Raw genomic sequence first — 23232 nt, 5'->3', positions numbered from 1 at the left:
TGCTTCATATCCTGCTTTGCATTTGTGTGGAAGCCCCGTCAAAAACCTGTCCATTACGCTAGCAGTGTCCAAACGTTCGGCCATTCGGGAGGGGCTCAGAGTAGAGCCACTGCTCCTCCACATCAAAAGGAGCCAGTTGAGGTGGTTCGAGCATCTGACAAGGGAGAATCCGTGTCAGATGGGCGCCCCCTGGGTGAGGTTTTCCGGGCATGTCTCACCGGGAGGAGGCCCCGGGGCAGACCCAGGACACACTGGAGAGATTATATCTCTTGGCTGGCCTGGGAACGCCTTGGTGTTCTCAGGCTTGGTGCAACTGTAAAAAGTTGATAATCAGCATTTATCAGTGCATTTGTTCACTGTTTATTGAAACAGTTAAGTTAGTAAACATTTTACTAATATCTACAAAAGTACTTACCAGAAACTGCTCTTGAATATTGTTTTTGGTAGTCTCTTTATGAACACTATTAGGATTTTTATATAAAGAAATATGTAAACTTAGCAAACTAAAATGAAAAGAATTTAAAGAAAATTGTACAAATATTTGATCAGTGACAACAGACAACAGATAGACAAGACCCTTTACATTTACACAAAATAATAGCAAAAACCTGAACCATTTGATTAAAAACAACAAATGAGACAGCCTGTCACATATTCCTCTCCTTTCCACTACACAGACTCAAGCTTACTCAGAGAACTTGTGATATTATCTAGATGAACTATTGCAGTCTGAACCCACAGTGAGTTGACTTCACAACTGTGCTTCACTGAGTGGCTATCTGGCAGCAACATAAGCACATTTTATATTTACTGACATTTTATAAAATGAAGTTTATTCAGCTGGCTAAGAAACACATTTTCCTTTTTCTTGGAAATGATGTGTGCTCTTTGTGATGATTTTCTTTTTTTATCGTAAAAGTTATGCGACTGAGGTCTATATCTTTCAGAACTTGTCTTTGATTGATTTCTTTAGCACTTTAGCAATCCAGTGACAGTTGTTAGTATTTCCGCTGCTTCCCAGCAAACAATAAATGGTGATAATTAATTTGTCAAAACTTATTTCCTGAATTATAAATACATAATGGTTTAAAAGAATGCCTATGTTGCTGCCATGGGGCAACTCGATTTAATGCAGTAACCTGAACTGTCCATCAAAGTGATTGACACATTAGGAGTTCACATTAGGAGCCTCGCTTTCTTTGGGCTTTGCCTCCAAGCAGTCAAAAGTCAGTTGATTAGAGCAAGCAGTATTTCTCTCAAAGAGCAAACCACAAGAGCGTGAAACTATAGCAGCACATGCACATGGCTGCTGAATTCTACCTGCACAGGCTGTTGAATTTATGCACGTTTTGCAATGAATACCTCGTCCATGAAATGGACACAGAAGACAACACAGCATCCGTACTGCTACCATCAGCATTTTACTGCAGATGTCATGACATCTTAGTTTTCTTAACAAAAAGAGGCGACTTTCCCCATTTTGTATAGTTAGACACCAGTCTAAGTTGTTATCTAGGTGTAAACCTAATATTTTGTTACTACCTCTACATCCACCCCATTAACATGCTGGGGAGGGGGCCTGAAACTTGGTAAATCTACTATTATTTACATTTCATTTGTCTTTAGAGATGTTCAGTATGAGGTAGTTTTTGTGACTGAATGTTGAATTAAGAAGAACAATTATTTGAGGGCTTTTATTTTGAAATTAAAAATCAGACCGATATGATACTGACTGAATACCACTATGAGCATGTACAGTGGCTTGCAAAAGTATTCTGTTCCCTTGAACTCTTCCACATTTTGTCACATTACAGCCACAAACATGAATCAATTTTATTGGAATTCCACGTGAAAGATCAATACAAAGTGGTGTACACGTGAGAAGTGGAACGATCATACATGATTCCAAACATTTTTTTACAAATAAATAACTGCAAAGTGGGGTGTGCGTAATTATTCAGCCCCCTGAATACCACCTTTTGCTGCAATTACAGCTGCCAGTCTTTTAGGGTATGTCTCTACCAGCTTTGCACATCTAGAGACTGAAATCCTTGCCCATTCTTCTTTGTAAAACAGCTCCAGCTCAGACAGATTAGATGGACAGCGTTTGTGAACGGCAGTTTTCAGATCTTGCCACAGATTCTCGATTGGATTTAGATCTGGACTTTGACTGGGCCATTCTAACACATGGATATGTTTTGTTTTAAACCATTCCATTGTTGCCCTGGCTTTATGTTTAGGGTCGTTGTCCTGCTGGAAGGTGAACCTCCGCCCCAGTCTCAAGTCTTTTGCAAACTCCAAGAGGTTTTCTTCCGAGATTGCCCTGTATTTGGCTCCATCCATCTTCCCATCAACTCTGACCAGCTTCCCTGTCCCTGCTGAAGAGAAGCACCCCCAGAGCATGATGCTGCCACCACCATATTTGACAGTGGGGATGGTGTGTTCAGAGTAGAGATGGCACGATACCACTTTTTTATGTCCGATACCGATATCATAAATTTGGATATCTGCCGATACCGATATGAATCCGATATAATGTTTTTTAATCAACAAAACTGTTTTTTTTTAAATATCTTGCTGCATTTTGTATAAGTTCATACTCAAGTTTAAAACAACAACTACACTAAAGCTATTCTGTTATACCTGTATGCAAAAAAAAAAAATTTCATAGTTCAGCAATACTGATCAATCTAATAAACTTAAACCTACACCATCCTCCCTATTCTGGTATTTTAAAGAGTACTTAGCGTAAATATTAAGCAACCTAACTAATAGGGCTCCAACTCCCAGCAACAACAAAAATAAAAAAATAAAAAATAGGGAACCACCCCTCACACTCCACCTCATGATGCTTAATCGACGTAATCAACCTTAATTTGATGCAGTGTGAAAAAAAAAAATGCACAGAAATCAATTATTTTTCAAGAAATATTAAATAGATTCAACATCTTTCTTCAACAAAATTGCAGGCTGCACAGATGGTACCTTTCCAAAGGAAAAAGTACTATAGCTTACTAGGGTATATATATTAGACTTAATAGTCACTATATACAGTAATTGACTTCTATTCATTTTACATCAAATTAAAACTTTGGGTGTAAGATTCGGATAATTATTTATTAAAAGCTAGACATTTTAAATGAGAATAAGAAAGAAAAGTATGTCTTTGTGCCCCCTTTTCCCTGTTAATGCCCTATCGGCCCCCCTGGCTAAACTTTGCTAGATCCGCCCCTGCACAGTTACCAGCCGTCAGCTACGTAGAAAAAGATCCTCGAGTAGAAAGTAATAATAAATAAATTCTAACAACAGCTGATCAAGCTTAAACGTGCTGCTGTTGTTCAGCCGATGGTTTCCTCTTTCTGGTGCAAAGTGGGCCAAAAACAAACCAGAGAGACGGACTCGCGACAGAAAAGCCGATCAGCTGATCATTAAGCAGTTTCATGATTGAAGTAGCAGCCAGAAGAGGCAGTCGCTCCATATATCGTTTGGTAAGCTTAACGCAGGAATGCTTTACAAACATTCAGAGATGGACTTACAAACTTGCTTTACTTCTCTCGGGGATAACTTTGTCAGAGATGAAATGCCGGGTTGCTAGCGAAGCTCCAAATGCTATCCAGACCACCGACAGGTCCCGCATGCCACAGCCGCTCTATCACGTGATGCATACTGCTCCGACGTGCTAACGTTCTGAGGTGAGTTACGGCGTGTTGCAAGTTTTGTGAGGTGCTTTCGTGATATTTAATGGATCGGATTACATTTTTTATTTTTCTCCGATATCCGATCCAGTAATTTAGGTCAGTATCGGACCGATGCCGATACGTAATATCGGATCGGTCCATCTCTAGTTCAGAGTGATGTGCAGCGTTTTGCATTTTGGCCAAAAAGTTCCATTTTGGTCTCATCTGACCAGAGCACCTTCTTCCACATGTTTGCTGTGTCCCCCACATGGCTTGTGGCAAACTGCAAACAGGACTTCTTATGGTTTTCTGTTAACAATGGCTTTCTTCTTGCCACTCTTCCATAAAGGCCAACTTTGTGCAGTGCACAACTAATAGTTGTCCTATGGACAGATTCACCCACCTGGGCTGTAGATCTCTGCAGCTCATCCAGAGTCACCATGGGCCTTTTGGCTGCATTTCTGATCAGCGGCCTGTGAGTTTAGGTGGACGGCCTTGTCTTGGTACAGTTGTGCCATACTCCTTCCATTTCTGAATGATCGCTTGAACAGTGCTCCGTGGGATGGGATGGCTTGGGAAATCTTTTTGTAGCCTAACCCTGCTTTAAATTTCTCAATAACTTTACCCCTGACCTGTCTGGTGTGTTCTTTGGACTTCATGGTGTTGTTGCTCCCAATATTCTCTTAGACAACCTCTGAGGCCGTCACAGAGCAGCTGTATTTGTACTGACATTAGATTACACACAGGTGCACTCTATTTAGTCATTAGCACTCATCAGGCAATGTCTATGGGCAACTGACTGCCCTCAGACCAAAGGGGGCTGAATAATTACACACACCCCACTTTGCAGTTATTTATTTGTAAAAAAATGTTTGGAATCATGTATGATTTTCGTTCCACTTCTCACGTGTACACCACTTTGTGTTGGTCTTTCACGTGGAATTCCAATAAAATTGATTCATGTTTGTGGCTGTAATGTGACAAAATGTGGAAAAGTTCAAGGGGGCCGAATACTTTTGTAAGCCACTGTATACTGTTAAAGTGATATTATTATGTAGAAGCTCCATTTCCTTTTAGTAACATTCAAAACTGACCTGACTTGATGGCAGAAATCCTCAAGATGTTTCACAATGCACTATATCTGAACAACCACTAAAACAAAAAGAGCAAAATAGTTTGGGAAATACAAAGAAGACTGTTTTTGTAACATATAATAATTAGTTATTTACAGTTAAACTTATATTTGAGTTTTTTATATGGAAACCTTTAGAGTTCAATAATATTTCTAATCTTTTATGTTAAGAAACATTAATACTTTCAGTTTATATTTGCTAAAAACATAAAAACAAAACTACACCGACAAACATGTATCTTCTTTTAGCTTTTCTCCTGTTACTATAATGATCATGGCATATATACATATACCTCTTTATACCATCTCACCTCCTTAATGGGTGTGCCAATCATTGCCATACATACAGCATTAATTAACATCTATATGGGTTTTTTTTATGGTAAATGGGCTGGTTTTTACACGCTGCTTTTCTACTTTACTTGAGCACTGAAAGCACTTTAAACAACATGTCACATTCACACAAACACATTTTTTTCTTTGCCTAAGTGCTGTCTAGCATTCAAACACATTCACTCTCAGATGGATACATTGGAGAGCAATTTGGGGTTCCGTCTCTTACTCAAGGATACTTTGGCATGCAGGCTGGGGCAGTCAGGGATTGAACCACCAACCTTCCAACCAGCTGTATTGTAAATGCTATTTCTTCTGATTTTCATATTCATCATCCATCTGCAAACACAATGTTATGTCCTCAGTTTGCATTTGTTACATGTGTCACTTTAAATGTACTTTGCCAGTACATAACATAACAGTCACCAAAATTTGTATCTGCAACAGAATTTGATCCAGTCACCACTAAATACGAAATGAAGAACTTGCAAAAGCATCACTGGCCTATATACACAAATAATTGTTTTAAAGACAGGTTGGGCATTATGATTCCATGACAATTATAGAAGACCTTAATACATTTAAATGCATGATAGCATGCAGTAAATAAAATGACTACATCACTGATGGGTAATTTTGGTACTGTCATTTTAAGGGGCTGTATCTTTAAATGTTAGACTTCATTGATAGGCATGAGGAATTGATAATATTTGAGAGGGAAAAACTGCTGTTGGTGGTATTTGAGTGAACTTTTGCCAGTCTTTGTCTTTGATTTAAGCTTTTCTGTTCCAAATAGATGTGTTTAGCATCTGAAGCTGGAAAAATGGACACAGTTGCATCTCAGCCAGAAGACAGCTCCTCCACAGACCCTCTCCAACAAACTGCTATCAAGCCAGAGGTCAAGGAGGAGAGAGCAGACACTGACCTCTCCCCTGCCTCTCCTCACAAAGCAGCACTCTTACCTTCGCTCTACTCTCTCACGTCTACCTCCACTAATGCCATTCTCCCACAATTCAGCAGCCAAAATGCACTTGTCAAAAAAAAAGGTAAGAAAAGAGACGTGGCAAAGTCAAATGACAATGATGAGAGCCGGTGTTCATCAAAGAAAGTTATAAAGAAGGCTAACCCTTCAGAAAGCCTGGACAGTGTATTCAGTACAATCGAGTCAGTGGCTAAAGGGGTCTGTTTGGACACAGAGGAAAAGTCCAAGAAGAAGGATGACAATTGTCTTAGTGGTGGGTTGCCCAAAAAGAAGAGTAAGCCGAAAATCAAGAGCTTTGTCAAAGATGAAGAGGAGATGGATGACAGCAGTGGGCAGAGTGGACAGCACAGGTCCCCTGAGGTAGAAATGAAAGAAAAGTTGTCTGATATTGGCTCCAGGACAGAAGCAACAAACGTGGAAAGCACTGATTTCCAAGGACAGACAATAGAACCCCATAAGTCCTCTTGCAATCATTCACTTGTTAATCTTGAAGAGCACGACAAAGGAAAGGAAAGGTCAAGCGATGCAACTTGTGAGTCTAACACTGAAAATCGTGGGTCCAGGAAATCAGAGCGAACCTGTAAAGGCGCCTTATATAAAACTCTGGTCTCTGAGGGAATGCTGACTTCACTGAGAGCCAATATTGACCGAGGTATCTATTTTGATTCAAGAACGATGTGACTGATACATGTAAGGGGCAGAATTTAATTCGTGTTTTGCAAATATCTGCAGGTAAAAGAGGTATTTTCCGTACGTCTGATCATGACGCTAACTGGAGTGATGACAGCTGGACAGTTTCACAGATAGGACCTAATTGTCCCAAGAAGCTCAAGAAGTCCAAGTCCAAAGACGAGTCTTCTCAGGGGTGAGTTGGCTTTTCTTACAGTCATTCTGAGGAATAGGAGTAAGTAACTAATCCTTCATTTTTAATCCAAGTATCATTCTCACTCTTGTGCCCTGTAGTAACTTGAAAATATAATTATATATAGATATATTTGTAATATTGGTCCCAGAAAAAAAGAGAGGTCAATTGAATCAAAGTTTGAAATAAACTTTTTGGGGGGGCGGGGGGTGTAATAATTTTGCCTGTATTTATACATCATATTAGCACTATTCCACTTTTGTGTGTATGTGTTTAGATTTCCTTTGGTGAATAATTAAAAGGTTTTAGAATATATATGTAATACTGACAAAGCTGTAATAGAATTCCTGTCTGGAATGCTTTTAGAGCAGCGGTCCCCAACCTTTTTTGCGCCACGGACTGGTTTATGCCCGACAATATTTTCACGGACCGGCCTTTAAATAAATACAACAAAATAAAACTAGTACCGGTACCGAAAAAAAGAAGATTTATTCATAACACACGTGAAAAGACCCAGGAAAACCGAGTTAATGATAAAAACTATAACAAAATAACGCTGAAAACTGATAAAAACCCTGAAAACCATACATTTCACACCTGAGCCTCTACTCTCGCGGCCCGGTACCAAACGACTCACGGACTGGTACCAGTCCGAGGCCCGGGGGTTGGGGACCGCTGTTTTAGAGTGGTAATACATAAATGATATTTTTAGCTAATAGATTACCAGTGTTGGGTAAGTTACTTTAAAATAGTAACTTAGTTACATTACTAGTTACTTCTCTCAAAAGTAACTCAGTTACTTCAAGTTACTGGTTACTTTCAAAGTAACTAGTTACTAGGGAAAGTAACTTTGGTTTTACTCAGAATTCTCTTGTTAATGTGTTGCTTCCATAACTTTGCCAGTCTTCTAGCTTGCTTACTTGCCACAAGTGCACTGTGCCACCTACCAATAGAAAGGAAAAGATAATGTGCATATTTCCACGAGAGAAATCCCACGCCTGGACCGTCATTGACTACTGCCATGATTCTAGCCTACGTCACAGTGTCATGTGCGCCTTTTACATCCAACACAAAAACTGCAGTCGTGGTGCTTTCGTTTGTACTCAGAACTCAGAAATTCTGCCTTCTGAATAGGAAGATGTAGGCAACACCAGACTGCAGATGAGCTGCATACAGGGCTGGACTGGGACAGAAAATTGGCCCGGGCATTTTGACTAGAGACTGGCCCACCATTATAGGAAAAATCATAAAGCCTTTGAATGAAAATAAACACTGTTGTGACAGTGATGTACACTGTTTTGATGGTATATATGCATCAATCTATCAATCGTTTGTTGTAAGATTCAGATAATTATTTTTTAAAAGCTAGACATTTTAAATGAGAATAAGAAAGAAAAGTATTTCTTTGTGCCCCCCTCTCCCTGTTAATGCCCTACATGCCCCCCTGGCAACACTTTGCTAGATCCGCCCCTGCACAGTTACCAGCTGTCAGCTACATAAAAAAGGATCCTGGGGTTATTTGTCTCTCAGAAACAGTTCATAACTTCCCTTCAACTCATTCATGTCACCTAAAAGGTAAACCTGTTTCTCCATCACCTGTTCAGCTCTGATGATCCAGTAAGGACATCTCCTGGTTTCATCTTCATGTTTCCCTCTCACCAGATAACCAAACCATATCATGACCAGCAGCTTTTTTGCAGCTGTGGCTCCAGCAACCATCAGCTGATACTAGAAATTAATATTAAATAAATTCTAACAACAGCTGATCAAACGTGCTGCTGTTGTTTACCGCGACATCCGCTGGTTTCCTCTTTCTGGCGCAAAGTGAGCGATAAACAAACAAGAGAGCCGATCAGCTGATCATTGATCAGTTTTCATGATTGAAGTAGAAACGGGAGAGGGAGGGGGGAGAATGAGAGAAGAAGAGGCAGCTGTGCAGCAAAGACACAGAATAACTCCAGCTTTGTGCCTTTTTCATTGTAGCTGAATTACGGGACAAACTGTTCCTTTTCACCTCAATAAGAAACGCGTAATATTTTCTCTGAATACCAGACGGGACGGTTGGCAACTCTAATAACTTATGAACAAAATAAAGTTCAACATCATTAACTTCATAGCACCCACCCAGCTGTATAGAAACTCCGTCATGCTAGCTAGCACGCAGTACGGAAAAAGTCAGAATAACGAAAATAAACTCCACCTAAACTTGGTTCATATCTGACCCAGAGAGACTGCAGGTCATAACTTCTTACCTGAAGTTCAGTTCACACTTGGACCGGCGGCTTCCTCGGGTCTCTTTTCCTTCTGCGTCCCTTTTCCTTCATCCATCTGCTGGCTTCCACCACTTGCTAATGTTACTGAATCTGTTGGAAGCTCCGCGATAGCCACCACACGAAGTAACGACTAACGCGTTCCTGATTTTAGCATAATAACTAGTTACCGTGCTCGTTACCACAATAATAACGTAGTGACTGTAACGCGTTACTTAATAACGCGTTAGTCCCAACACTGTAGATTACACATATATAATAGTCAAGTATGTCGAGTATGCCATAATGAACCACTAAAATGGAAACCACACTCAACAGTTCATTGCACCTAAATTTTGTTGTGCAAGTAGTTGTAATGCCCATTCTTTCCCTGTGTCCAGTTTATTGTTCTGTGCTGGTGTTTGAAGAATTTACAAGATCACTGACATTTGGCTTTTTTTTTTTTTTAAAGCTTGTTAAGCTACCCTTTGTGAATCTCTGAAATTTACTTGTCAGCCTAGGTAAACTGGAGGAGGAGTTTGAGAAGAAGTTTAACAGCCTGCCACAGTATAGCCCGATGACCTTTGATAAAAAGGGCACTGCTGTTGCAAAAAAAAAGAAGTCCGACAGCACCACCATCCAAAGAGATGAGTCTAAGACCGGAAAAGGTAGGAACAAAGTTTGAGGTCCAGTCTACACTAGAATAAATAATGTGATATAACATATGAGTGACAAATTAAAGAAACACTCAAACCCTCGGCCCCTGAAGATTTGGAGGATTTTGTTTGGGGGGTTTGTGTTCCCTTTGACTGAAGATTGAATGGTTACTGGATGTGGTCTCTTGAGGATCACGATATCCCAGTGTATAGGACACAACAGTTCACAACATTTCATTGGGTGATTAGATGAGGATTATTTGAATGACATTCTATGGCCTTCACAGTCATTGGACCGTACCCTAACTGAAGATTTCGCCCAGTTGTTAGACAGCAATTTCCACTGCCGGCATCAAAACATCTAACTATAAATATATTTTCGATCAATGTTTTAGACACCTATGGACATTAAGGCACTAAAGCTTGATGTTGAGTTTTTTTTATTAATTTGTCACCCATTTCTACACCCTCACTTATCATCCATAATCCACTCTATACCTGTTTATACAGTCCTATTCAGGTACTAAGGACCAGTTCTCATTATGTATAAAAAAATAGAAACAAACCAAAGAAACCTTTGGACTCCATAACATTGAATTTCCATGATCTTCCTTTCTTTACCTATCTGTTTTTTTGTTGTTTGTTTGTTTTTTTTGTTTGTTTGTTTGTTTGTTTTTGCTATATCAGGGCCATCTCAGAAAAAGACTACATTCCACAAGATTGTTAGGACGAGATTGCACAAACAAAAAAAGGAGAAACCAGGTGCAGTGGAAAAAGGTGAAATAGATTGTTGATTTTTGCGCTTTATATAGCAGGTCCATGAACCATTTTCAAATTAAAACTGAAACACAGGGGATGAAAATGTTCAAAAGTTACCTGTTTTTGTGATTTCTAAGTTATTAAACAAAACTGTAACTATAGGACACAGGGGATATCTATGAAATACTCTGCAGAGAATTATTTGTAAACAGTATGCTTTTGTTTGGTCACAATGAATGATAAAATTGTAATCATTAAGTCATTGTTAAGAGGACTCAAATGTCTGTGCCGGTGATTTTCAGGTTTTTTTTATGTCTGTGCAATGGTCAAATGACTGAAACCATTGTGGTGATTGTGCTCCACAGCAGTGGGACAGACTGATTCCACACTGGATATAGGTTCGGAAGTCAAATTATGTGCTCCCGTTCCCATAATGTGCCCAGATGTCCAGGGCACTGCTACCATGGAGATACTAGTTGGTAGCCAGAAACGAAAGGCAAGGAAGACTAAGATTACACACTTGGTGCGCACGGCACATGGCAGTGTGTCTCCAAGTGAGGGTGAGTAACGTCAATATCCATTTTGTTTTTGCAGTTTAGCTCAATGTATCAATATACATGAAAAAAATGTCATTTTGGAAGTGGCAGGTCCAACTTGATAGTCCAGAATTTGTCTTATGCTGATATTATATTTTAATTTATTTAATTAGTAAGATACTCAGTCCACCCAGGCTGATATATTAAGGAAACTGGAACTAAAAGCTTATTAGCTTGTAGCAGCCTGTACCTACATTGTCTGATAATTCTTGTATACAGTATCTTGGCACTAAACTGTAAATTGAAAATGGCAGCAATGTATTTCTCAAAATCTCCGCAACTCTGAAAGTGTCCGTGTGGTCAACAACTGACACACATCATGCCGCTATCGTGTGACCCAATCAGAGATAGTCAGGGGCGGGACCTCTAAAATTGGCCATGGTCCTGTAGTTGTCCCGTAGTCCTTTGTGTGTACATTTGAAAGTGCAGGTGGAAGAGGGAGGTGAGTAGCTTGAATAAAGCGATATCAATTCATTAAATCCTGAATCAACTTTTAAATATAAATATATTTTGCCAGAAACGCCAGAATCTCAGATTAAAGCTCTCAAAACTATTTCAACAACCACCAAACAGCAAATGAGAGCAGGTACACGGATTCTGCACAAAGACGTAAACACAGAGCACCGACCCGACGCATCAGAATCAGCTTTCTCTTTCTTGGCTTTCTCACCCGACGGCACCTACACGGACACGTCTCTCTCCAACCAAAATTCACTGAACCAGCAGCAAAATAAGATCTAAACTACGCTTCACATTTGATAAATATTGTCATTACTTTCCTCTTACTTTTGCTGTTTTGCTTCCACCACGATAAAATCACACTTCGTGCACAGCTCTCTCTCTCTCTCTCTCTGTACTTCAAGAACAGTTTTCCCATCTCAAATCTTTGTTTTTTGGCGTTATTTATTCGCTTATTACCCACCAGTCTACCGTTGTTTACAGCACTAATGGCTGCTGTCTTTTTTTTTTTTTTTGGACTTGAATGTCCTCAGACAAGAAAGCCTAATTTCTGCTGTTCAATACTGTAGAAATTTATACTTTTTAAAATTATGCAGAATATTTTTAAGGTTATATGCTATAAAAAGCCAGGCCAGGAAAATCTCCTTCATGTTTTTCCGTGTTTTATTCTCAGTTACTTTGACACAAAGGCATCTGCTGTGATGTTCACACCTCTGATAAAGTCTCACATGTATCAGTACTGATAAATGATCAGAATTATAAACAGCCTTTTTGTGTTGTTCTTGTTAGTAAATGGTAAATCGACCAATTCTTTTTTTCCAAAGGTTGATTCTGTTCATCTGGATGTAGCGTTTTCAGATTCTGAAGATTTACTTAACTGGCTGATTGAGAATGCATTAAGATATAGCGCTTTTCTACTCAGTCTGAGCACTCAACTTGTGCAGTCACCCAAACTCTTTTTCTAAGCTGTTTCTACATGCTTCCTGTGTAACAATCACACAGTCTTTTTGTGGCAGAGCTGAAATGCAGTGGAAATAGAATATTTAGTCATATGTTTAGTTTTATGGTAAAGAGGGACCACTGCATTTATGCAAACTGGCATAATAAAAACTGAATCCACAGACTTTGTGAAAACTAATAATTTTATTCTTAAATTTACCACTTTATTAGATAAACCTGCTTAACTTCTTGTTAATGCAAATATTTCAACAGCCAATCAAATGGCAGCAGTTTAAGCATGCAGAGATGGTTGAAGTTCAAACCTAACATCAGAATGAGGAAGAAAGCTAGTCTGAGTAATACTCAACTATTTCAGAAACAGATCTACTGGGATTTTCCTGCACAACAGTTTCCAGATTTTCAATAAAATCCAGTTTGTCTAGGCAAAAATGCCTTGTTTGTGCCAGAGGTCAGAGGGGAATGGCAGGTGAGTGTCTAAAATGTATCCAGGAGTTTGTATCTCACGTATGGTATCGGCCACAATTTCATTGTACATGTACAAAAGGAATAAAGGGCTATTTTATTCTGTTCTACTCTGCTTAAAGCATTCTTCAGATAAAAGAATTAGCGAAAATATTCACGCACTCGTACTCTGACGGATGCATCAGGGGGAACTCGAGGTTCTCGCCCAAGGATACTCTTACACACAAACATAAGGAGCTGGGATTCAATCTACCGAAATTCCAGTCGGTAGATGACCCTTTCTGCCACCTGAGTCACAGCATCCCCAAACATAAGTGTTTGAATATAGCTCCTTCCTTCTTAGTACACCCTTTGCTGTGATGTGTGATGCTACATGTGCTGTAGATAGTGAAAGAACTGAGTGAGAGCACATTTGACCAAATTCATTTCTACGTACCACATAAATCAGCTAATATTTACTTATATGATCCAACCATTTCTACTTTTTGGTGGCACGATACACTCTGGCATCTCATGTCATGACGGTTTTTGGTAAAATTATTTTGAAACTTAATATGTGAGCAGAAACTATTAATGACATGTTCTGAAAAATATTCAGTTATGTTCCTGAGAATTGTACATATGTGCTTTGTTACTACAGAAGACAAAACAAGGGACCTGAACCAGGACCAGGATAAGAAGCCATTACCACAACAGAATTTATGCAATGAAATGGGGTGCTATAGTCACAGAGGAGAGGAGGCAGAAAGAAGCACCATATCACAAGAGCTGCCTGCCTTGTTCAGCTTGGCTGCCCTCGCTGAGGTTGCAGCCATGGAAAATATTCACAGGTAGAGACCGGTTACCGTATGCATGGACTTGGCTTGTGATTGTTATTCTTTTGCTAACACTTAAGGATTGTAATATACCAGAGATTAGTTAGGTTTTATTTATTGGGTCATTTTAATTAAGGTAGGCAAATTTTTTTTTTTTTTTTTTTGGGGGGGGGGGGGGGGGGGGAGTATTCCTCACTCAAATGTTATAAATTTGACCATTTAAAAAAATAGAGTGCACTGCTAGCACCCTTACATGCTGCTGTCTAGAATTTAGATATCTCATATGAACCATTCAGTTCAGTTCAGCTTTATTTATACGACGCATCCATATGACTCATTGCAACCCAGTATTTTTATTTTCATTTCTACTCTCTGATTCAGCTTTATATCAAATGACTCTTTATTTGTGTTATTCAGCACTGCAATAACAAAGCTTGGAGAGTTATAGCATTTTTAATACTCTTTCTTTTTATTGTATATTGTGTTATTTTGGTTTTATGACTGATTTGTCTTCTGTCAAGAATGAAGACATGAAAAAAGGAAAGAAAAAAATGCTATTCATATGTCATATAGTCTTTTAGACTATGGTGGAAATGCAGAGAACTTGAAAGAATTTCCAAGAACTTTGCATTAAAAGACAATGGGCCTAGTGCTTGAAAGCAAAATCTTTAAACTAGTTTAAAAAATGAAGCATACTCTTCAGTCTCTCTTACTGTCTTGTTTCAGAGGTCAGAGAGGCTTGGCTGAGAGTCAGAATAACGAACTTTCCCAGACTCCAGTTCTCATCTCCTGCGCTGATCAGTGAAACTCTTCTGCTGTTCTGAGAAGCCACAACACGAAGGTTTGCATTGGATCTCAACTTTCCTCTGTGGTAGCCCCACACTGAATGAAGACTTGATCGAGAAGCTTTGGACATATTCCACCTTCCGCTTTGTGGTAAATTTCCTCGAAGGAGAAGGAGACCTTCTCCTCCTCCTCCTCTTCTTCCTCCACCTCCTCGTTATCTCAGTGTTTCCCCTTAAACCTTCTTTTGGTTTGGGGGAAAGATGCCTTTCTTAAGTCCATACATCCCCATCCCCACTCCCAGATATGCTAATAGGGCCTTTGAAAGTATCAAGCTATCAACCAGTGCATGGCTTCTCTTATAGAGATGGATGTCATGGGTTTATTGTACATGTTTATCAAACAGAGGCCATTTTAAAGTTAAGGCATTTTAGATGGAAAGAAAAAAGAAACTGCATTTGTTTTAGAGACAAATCAGCTTTCTCTCATCTTTTATACCTCACACATACACCTGCTGAAGAGTTCCCTCCACCTCTGTTACAATACCTCTGCATTTAAATAGCTCTTAATCCCTTTTAGCTTCAACCCAAAATGGCTTAAACCAGGGTAACCAACCACGATTGGTAGACCATTACTAACTTAGTCTTACGGTGTACTCAAACACTGAAGAAATCTTGGTTGAGGTTTGGATATGTGTTAAAATTGTGATGCTTTACTACAAAAGTGTGGTAACCGCAAATAAATGTGTTATAGCCTGAATATGAAAAGTAGACCTGTGCATCACTTGCATGTAAACAAGGAGCCCTGTCTAATTTCTAGCAGTAGAATCACAGTGTGGCTGTGAGGCTTGTGGGGGAAAAAACACATTTTTGTGATGGGGAGATTGAGGAAAAGTGCTTAAACTATAGTCTTAACCCTCCCACCTACACCCTCTTTGCCACCAGAAAGCCCTCAAGCAGCTTCTTGCTCAGTGTCCCAAAGTCAGTGCAAACATTTCTGAAAAGTGAATGCAGTTTTTGTCAATACTTGATCTTATTGCAGTTTGCGTAGCAGTTAGAAAGGTTAATTTATGTGTACGTCTTACTTCATGAAAGAGGTGTTTTGCTTGTTTATACCATAAAAATAGACTAATCTTAAGTTTAAATTGCTCATGTAACGGGGTAATAAAATGCATCATCTCCACCAGAGGCAGTGTTCTTACTTAAGTCAGTAGTATCTTTAACACCCTCAGGACCTGGCTAAAACCAGCCACAATTTCAACATAGATGAGAGGAGTCTCAGTGGAATATATGTATGTATATATATATGTATGTGTGTATGTGTGTGTATGTGTGTATATATATATATATATATATATATATATATATATATATATATATATATATATATATATATATATATATATATATATACATACATACATACATATATGTATATGTGTATATATGTGTATATATATGTATATGTATATATGTATATATATGTATATGTATATATGTATATATGTATATATATGTATATGTATATATGTATATGTATGTATATATATATATATATATATATATATATATATATATATATGTATATGTATGTATATGTATATATATATATATATATATATATATATTCATTCCACTGAGACTCCTGTCATGTATGTACCACGAGGAGCCTTCCTCTTTGGAGACCAATACTTAGATTCAGTCACATTTAATAACTTTTATAGCTTTTAGCTTTCTATTTGATCGTTCTTTTTTGGGTGTGTGTTTATGATATTCTTTCAACTAAGTCCCTTAAGAACTTCACTGTTTTTCCTGAGGTGAAGTTTACTGGATTAGGACTGTTGTTAAAAAAAAAAAATTAAGCTCACGGATGACAAATGTGTCTCTACTGTGATAAGCAGAGAGGCACCAAAAAATGCACTGTCTTCAAATAATGAGGTGTCTTTCAGTGCTTTCAGACACTTAATGACAGGAGACAGAAATATTGTAATATTGGATCTCAGAGAAGTCATTTTTTTAGAAATACATTATTTCAGAGTCATTCATATCTTATATAGGCCTTACAATGCAAATATTCCTGTACATGCAACAAGTCTTTAATTCATCTAAGAACTTGTTTTATTAAAAAAAAAAAAAAGAGTCAAAGTTAAAGGAACCCCAAAATGCTTTATGATAATCCTAAGAATGGATGTATGTAGTTTTTTTCTGATATAAAAGAAAGTTACATTTCTGTCACTTGGTACAATGGTAAACTGTATAGTTCTTCCACTGGTGGAAATCAGTGTAGTTCTTTGTAAAGACAAAGAAGTTGTCTTCCCCCAGACCACACAGAGAAAAAAAAGAGACAGATACTAGCTTGTAGCAAGTGAGTATGTTGACATTTGCCAAAGAAGGGAAAGGTATATTCAGCCACAAATCCTGCTTTTTTTTTTTTTTGGGGGGGGGGGTGCTCTAGATTGTTTCTTTTTTTTTTGTTTTTTAGGTATTTAAATATTCAGGTAACATTATCAGCACAATTCATCCTGTGTGGGATACAGAGTTGGAATTAAGTGCAACAAAAAGGCACCACTAAATGCCTGTATATATTCAGTATTTGCACCTTATGACCCAAGGCAAAATGGTCATGGTCTTGGAAGCATATATAAATTTTACCCACTCTGTGGAAATTATGCATTTTAATGATATATGTATACAGTGTCATGGAAAAGTATTTGCCACCTTGCTAATTTCTTTGTTTCTTTGCCTGTTTGTGAAACACAGAGGTTTGAGAGCATTAAACAAAACGAATATTAGACAAAGATCCAAGTCCTTGGTGGCAAGAACTCATACACTGCACTCAGTCATCTCTGATAACTGGTGATTTTTTTCATAGTGCTGTGGAGGAATGTTGTTACATTCTTCTTTGCGGAATTGAAATCTGCCACATTGGAGTGTTTTAAGAATGAAAAACCTTTGACTAGGCCACACCAAACCCCTCACAGGTGGACTTTCTAGTGTGGTCTCTGGTAAGTCCAAATTCTCCTTCAGGATTTTCTAGTAGAGAGCAGAATTAATAGTTTAAACAATCATGCAAAGTCATCTGGGTCCCAGACCTCACACTACCATCATACTGTTTAACTGTTGGTATGATGTACTTTTTATGAAATGCTATTTTGGTTTTATGTTAAATTGTACGAAATGTATCATTTCCAAAGGAGTTCAACTTTTCCCTCGTCAGTCCATAGAGTATTTTTACCAAAATTCTTGGATCATCAAATTGGAGTTTTTTTGTTTATTTGTTTTTTGACAGCAGTGGCTTTGACCTTGGGTCTCTTCCATAGATATCCCTTATTGTTGAATCATGAACACTGCTTCATAACTGAGGCAAGTGAGCCTTGCTGTTCTTTACAAGTTGTTCAGTGTACTCTTGCAGTAATTTTGGTAGGCTGGCCACTCCAGAAAAAGAATCCCACTGTTCGCTGGAGTCTCAAAGCCATAGAAATCCTTTCCAGTCTGATAGATGTCATCTTTTTCTTTAAGTTATGGGATGATGTCCTTTCGTTTAGCCTACTTTTCTTTGTCAGACAGGTTCTGTTTAAGTAATGTCTTAATTCAGCAGGTCTGGCAGGAGTGTGGATAGTGAAAGTGAACTCGGGTTTCTAAAAATGTGGTTCATCACAATTTATTATGTAACATGTTGGGGCAAATACTTTTTCAAGGCACTATGTGTGTGTGTCAGTAACAAAACCACACATCTACAATACAGCCATAATTTTGTCATTTTCCCTCACTTTTTCTACCTAGAAAATGCTTCTATAATGTTGAATTCCTATATTAATGACCTAAATGATTATAATACCCTTTTGTGTTAGCACTGTCTTCTTGAATGTAATCATTTTGTACCTGTATTTTTCTAATTCAGTCTTGATTGTACTGTATTGTATGCTATGATGGTATACTGTTTCTAAGGTACATAGTTGTTACAACCAACAGTTCTCATGACAGAAAAGCTGCTGCACCTTATAGTCACTGGAAATGTGGGGCAGTTTTAAGTCCAAAGGACTGTCATGTCACCATCCATAAGACTGATAAAAGAAAGATTTGTGCATATTGAGTGGTTGGAAAATCTCTTTCCCCGGTTTGTTACTTTTTTCCTATACAGTAAAAGTAAAAGTCTGTTCAGAAGAGTTCAACTGGGACACTTCTGCAATCACAACAATGAAATGCTTGAGTCCCGGTTTATTTATTACTGCTCCTTTTTATAGTTTTAGTCAAATAAAAAAACAAACAAACAGTGAAATATAGAAATGAATATGCATCTGTTTATACATGCACATGTATAAGGTTATTTACCCTTTACTGGATGTAGATCATGACTTTTTTGTGATGAAGAGATTGTCGGATCTTCTAAGTATCTTTCCTCCAATAGGGTTGTATATCATGTGCTTACTCTAATTTATGTTACTGTAATCATTATGAAACGTCTGTTTTTGATTGTTAAAGCCCAGTTGTTACATGCAGCCTTGCCTTACTGGAACCCCTGCTTAGTGTGGGATCCCTTAGCCACCCGACCTTCCATACCCCACATCGTCCTAAACTATGTCATGACACTGTTTGCTGATGCAACTGTTATTCCTTTGACACTTTCTTCTGACGCAACTTTTGCTTCTTGAACACCTATTAAAATAACATCTACTACATCTGTGTGGAATAAGTGTTTTTATATACATTCTTCCATTGCCTCATTATATTTATAATGAACAGCTAGTGCCCTGTTTTGTGTGTGTGTGTGTGTGTGTGTGTGTGTGTGTGTGTGTGTGTGTGTGTGTGTGTGTGTGTGTGTGTGTGTGTGTGTGTGTGTGTGTGTGTGTGTGTGTGTGTGTATTAGGGGTGGGCTATGAGGTGCCGTAAGGGACATTATTACTGAAACGCTCTCACACACACAACTGAAACGCTCTCACACACACTACTGAAATTTTAGCTCTCACACACACTACTGAAACGCTCTCACACACACTACTGAAATTTTAGCTCTCACACACACTACTGAAACGCTCTCACACACACTACAAACACAAATAAATATACCAAAAAAATAGTTGATAACTGTACATGGACCACAGCACAACCACCATACTAACGTTGTTTAAAACAGATCTGACCTGTAAAGGTGTCCTGTGGAATCTGCCAATACGGCGAGAGCAGCAGGTTCTTTAAGTCATGCAAGTTGAGAGGAGGGGACTCCATTGATCAGACTTGGGATTTGGGAGGATTATCCATTTGAAAGAGGCCACTGCCACGAAGGGGTGTACATGGTCTGCAGTACTGTTCAGGTATGTGCTATGTCTAGAAATGACATCCACGTGAAGTCCAGGACCCAGGGTTTCTCAGAAGAATTTTGCCCAGAGTGTCACACTATCCTTGCCAACTTGCTTTCCTTCCCTCTTGCTGCCATGGATAGCTGTGGATCAGTCCCCATCTTCTCTGGTCTGCATGCCAAATATCCTTGGGCAAGATACTAATCCCATGCATGTCAATGTTAGATAAAAAGCACTTACATAGCAGAGCATAGAAAAAAGTGCTTGTGCGAATGGGTGAACGAACCAAGTTGTCTAAAGTGCTCAGAGTAGAAAGGCGCTATATGAGAACCAGTCCATTTACCATCTCGTCCACAGATAAATGCTGCACATGCATCTGTCTGTCCTCATCACGTAAAAGAAACCGTGATTCACCAGATCAGACTACCTTCTTCCAGCGCTCCAAGGTCAAGTTTTGATGCTCACATGCAAAGGGACTGTGACTGACCTGTGACTTTGCAATCCCATACAAAGCAAGCTGTGGTGCACTGTGTTTGGACTCTTATATGAAACTCTTTTCTGCTATTTCTGTTATATTAGCTCTTTTTTTTTTTTTTTTTTGTTAATATTGTACCACATGGGCCAGCCTTTGTTCCCTGCGCCAATCAATGAGCATTGGGCGCCTATGTCCCTGTCACCGGTTTACTGGTAGCCCTTCCTTGGACCGCTTTTGGTTGGTACTCACCACTGCAAGATATTTTTTAAAACACAAGTGTAATTTGGTCTTGCATTCTTTTAGTTTCTTCTCCACATTCAATGGCTGATTTTGTTTTAGGTCCTTTGATATCAAATATTCTATTTGTAATTAAACAAGAATATGTCAAATATCTCTTTGTTGTGTATCATGGACAAAAAGAATTCACTTTTTTAGTAGGATTGGAATTCAATTTCCAATATTTTTGGAAGATTACATTGGCCTCCAGCAACACTGTGAGGAATGCTGGAGTTGTTTTTGATCAGGATATTTCCTTCAATGCACATATTACACAAATATGCAGGACTGCTTTCTTCCATTTCCACAATATCTCCAAAATTAGAAACATTCTGTCTCAAAGTAATGCTAAAAACTAGTTCATGGAACTGTTACTTCTGGGACTTCTGTAATTCATTATTATCATTCAGATTATCAGATTATTATTTATCCTAAAACTCCCTGATCCAAAATGTTGCAGTAAGAATCCCTGGCATTGGCACTTGCATGCTCACTCAGCCCCATTTATCTCAAAGACCTTATAGTACCCTATCAACCCAATAGAGCACTTCACTCTTCAGATTACCGGCTTACTTGGTAAATAGACTGATTCTTATATAGCACTTTTCTACTATCCTAGAGTATGCCAACTGCTTGTGACTTTACTTGTGGCATTTAAAAGTAGAATGGGAAGCAAAGCTTTCAGGCCTCTCTTCTGTGGAGCCAGTTTCCAATTTGGATTCAGGAGACAGACACTATCTCTACTTTTAAGATTAGGCTTAGTGGCGCAAAGGTCAGCACTTTGTGAAATAGTCCATCTGTCACAAGCAACCTTGCCAAAGTCACTTAAACCACTTTTCTTCCTCATTCTGAGGTTCGATTAGAACTTAAACAGGTTTTTTCAACATTCCTAAATACACTAAGGTACTGTGACTTGATTGGTTGATTAGATATTTTTGGAGGATCTGCTAAACAGGTGTACCTAACGAAGCCCCAGTAACCCCCCTCTCACCTTTATCTGTACCATATATAACCAGTGTTGGGGAGTAACGGAATACATGTACCGCCGTTACGTATTTAAAATACAAAATATGAGTAACTGTATTCCGTTACAGTTACCGTTTAAAAAGGTGGTATTCAGAATACAGTTACTTTGTTGAAATAAATGGATTACACTGCGGTACTTTCCTGTTTAATATTGTCGCGGGTCAGGACTGTTTGGGTTTTGTTTGACAGCTACGTGCTGTTGTTCCAGGCGGCAGCGTTACGGTTGCCATGGTTACAGGGCGACGCTCTCTCTCTCTCTTTTGACTGTGTGTTTCCTGAGAGCCTTTTCGTTGTTGTTGTTGTGCTAAGCTAACAGGCTGAATGCTACAAGCATAGCTCTAAAGAATGTAGCATCATGGGCAGTGTAGTCCGTGTTGCAGGGAGAATGGACTGCCATACACGTTATGGGTCTGTGAGCGCGAGGAGGGAGAAAAAGGGGAGTGGAAAGGTACGAGTTGTCGTCGAGGAAAAACGGGAGCTGGAAGCATGTAAATATAATAATAACCACTGCAGCCAAGAAGAGTGCCTGACGAGCCCAGTTGTAAGTAACAGAGGTGTGGACTCGAGTCACATGACTTGGACTCGAGTCAGACTCGAGTCATTAATTTTATGACTTTAGACTTGACTTGAAAAAATGTTCTAAGACTTGTGACTTGACTTGGACTTTTACACCAATGACTTGGGACTTGAATTGGACTTGAACCGGTTTACTTGAAAAGACTTGATATTTTACCCCAAATACAAAATTTAACATGCATATTATATAGAGATTGAAAATGTGACGTCATTCACGGGTAGAACCGCAAAGGATTCTGGGAACTCGTGGCAAGCGGTACTAGCGCACGCAGGCTTTCAATTAAAATCAGTTATACAGCGATAAAAAGAAACACAAGAAGCCGTTGTATTATTAACTGCAATAGCCGGTCGCATGACAGCCACGGGAAGCCGACGGGTAAAGAGATCGGTTGTTATCGGATTACCTCGTTGAAGAGAAATTGTTCGAGCCATGTTTCCGAAGTAACAAAGAGGCGACGGGTGGCCTGGATTGGAGCCATTCAAAGGTCAAATATAACGTCCCAGAACCCTCCAGCTCACAGGTTAGTCTGCTCCAAGCATTTACACAAAGGTCAGTGTTTTTTAGTAGTTAATACGTCACTTTCATAACATAACTGGTGATATAGGTTACAAGCAAGTCTGAACAGAAATTGTCGCCCTATGCTCCTTTGTTTATTGTGCATAAATAGTGAATTGTCCTGACACAATATTGCGTTTCGCCTCTGTTATTATGGTACATTAACAAAAACATATACTTTTATTCACAGGATAAAACAGGTTTTTTGTATCACTAATTGCCCAGTACGATTACAGCATACAATATTATTGTCACTGCTACATTTCTGTGATGCTACCAGAAATTATTTCCACTACTAATTA

The 23232-nt window shown here is 38.7% G+C and overlaps 1 protein-coding gene across 6 annotated transcripts in view; it reads left to right on the top strand.

Moving 5' to 3' along the window:
• The window catches only part of bbx (BBX high mobility group box domain containing), a 46872-nt gene extending 30819 nt beyond the window's left edge, over positions 1–16053 (top strand). For 5 of the 6 annotated variants that reach the window (XM_080867440.1, XM_080867443.1, XM_080867441.1 and 2 more), the window contains 7 exons: positions 5939–6776; positions 6857–6989; positions 9752–9903; positions 10579–10668; positions 11016–11210; positions 13768–13957; positions 14669–16053. In XM_080867440.1, coding sequence (XP_080723566.1) covers positions 5939–6776; positions 6857–6989; positions 9752–9903; positions 10579–10668; positions 11016–11210; positions 13768–13957; positions 14669–14747 — 1677 coding nt within the window. In that variant the 3' untranslated portion in view covers positions 14748–16053. The remainder of the gene's footprint in view (positions 1–5938; positions 6777–6856; positions 6990–9751; positions 9904–10578; positions 10669–11015; positions 11211–13767; positions 13958–14668) is intronic. The other variant, XM_080867442.1, reaches the window with a different exon arrangement.
• Positions 16054–23232: the final 7179 nt, after the last annotated feature.

This window comes from Rhamphochromis sp. 'chilingali', assembly GCF_963969265.1.
Source record: "Rhamphochromis sp. 'chilingali' genome assembly, chromosome: 19".
Taxonomy (NCBI): Eukaryota; Metazoa; Chordata; class Actinopteri; order Cichliformes; family Cichlidae; genus Rhamphochromis; species Rhamphochromis sp. 'chilingali'.
Note: the sequence above shows the minus strand (reverse complement) of the source record. Positions and strands in the feature narration are given on the sequence as shown.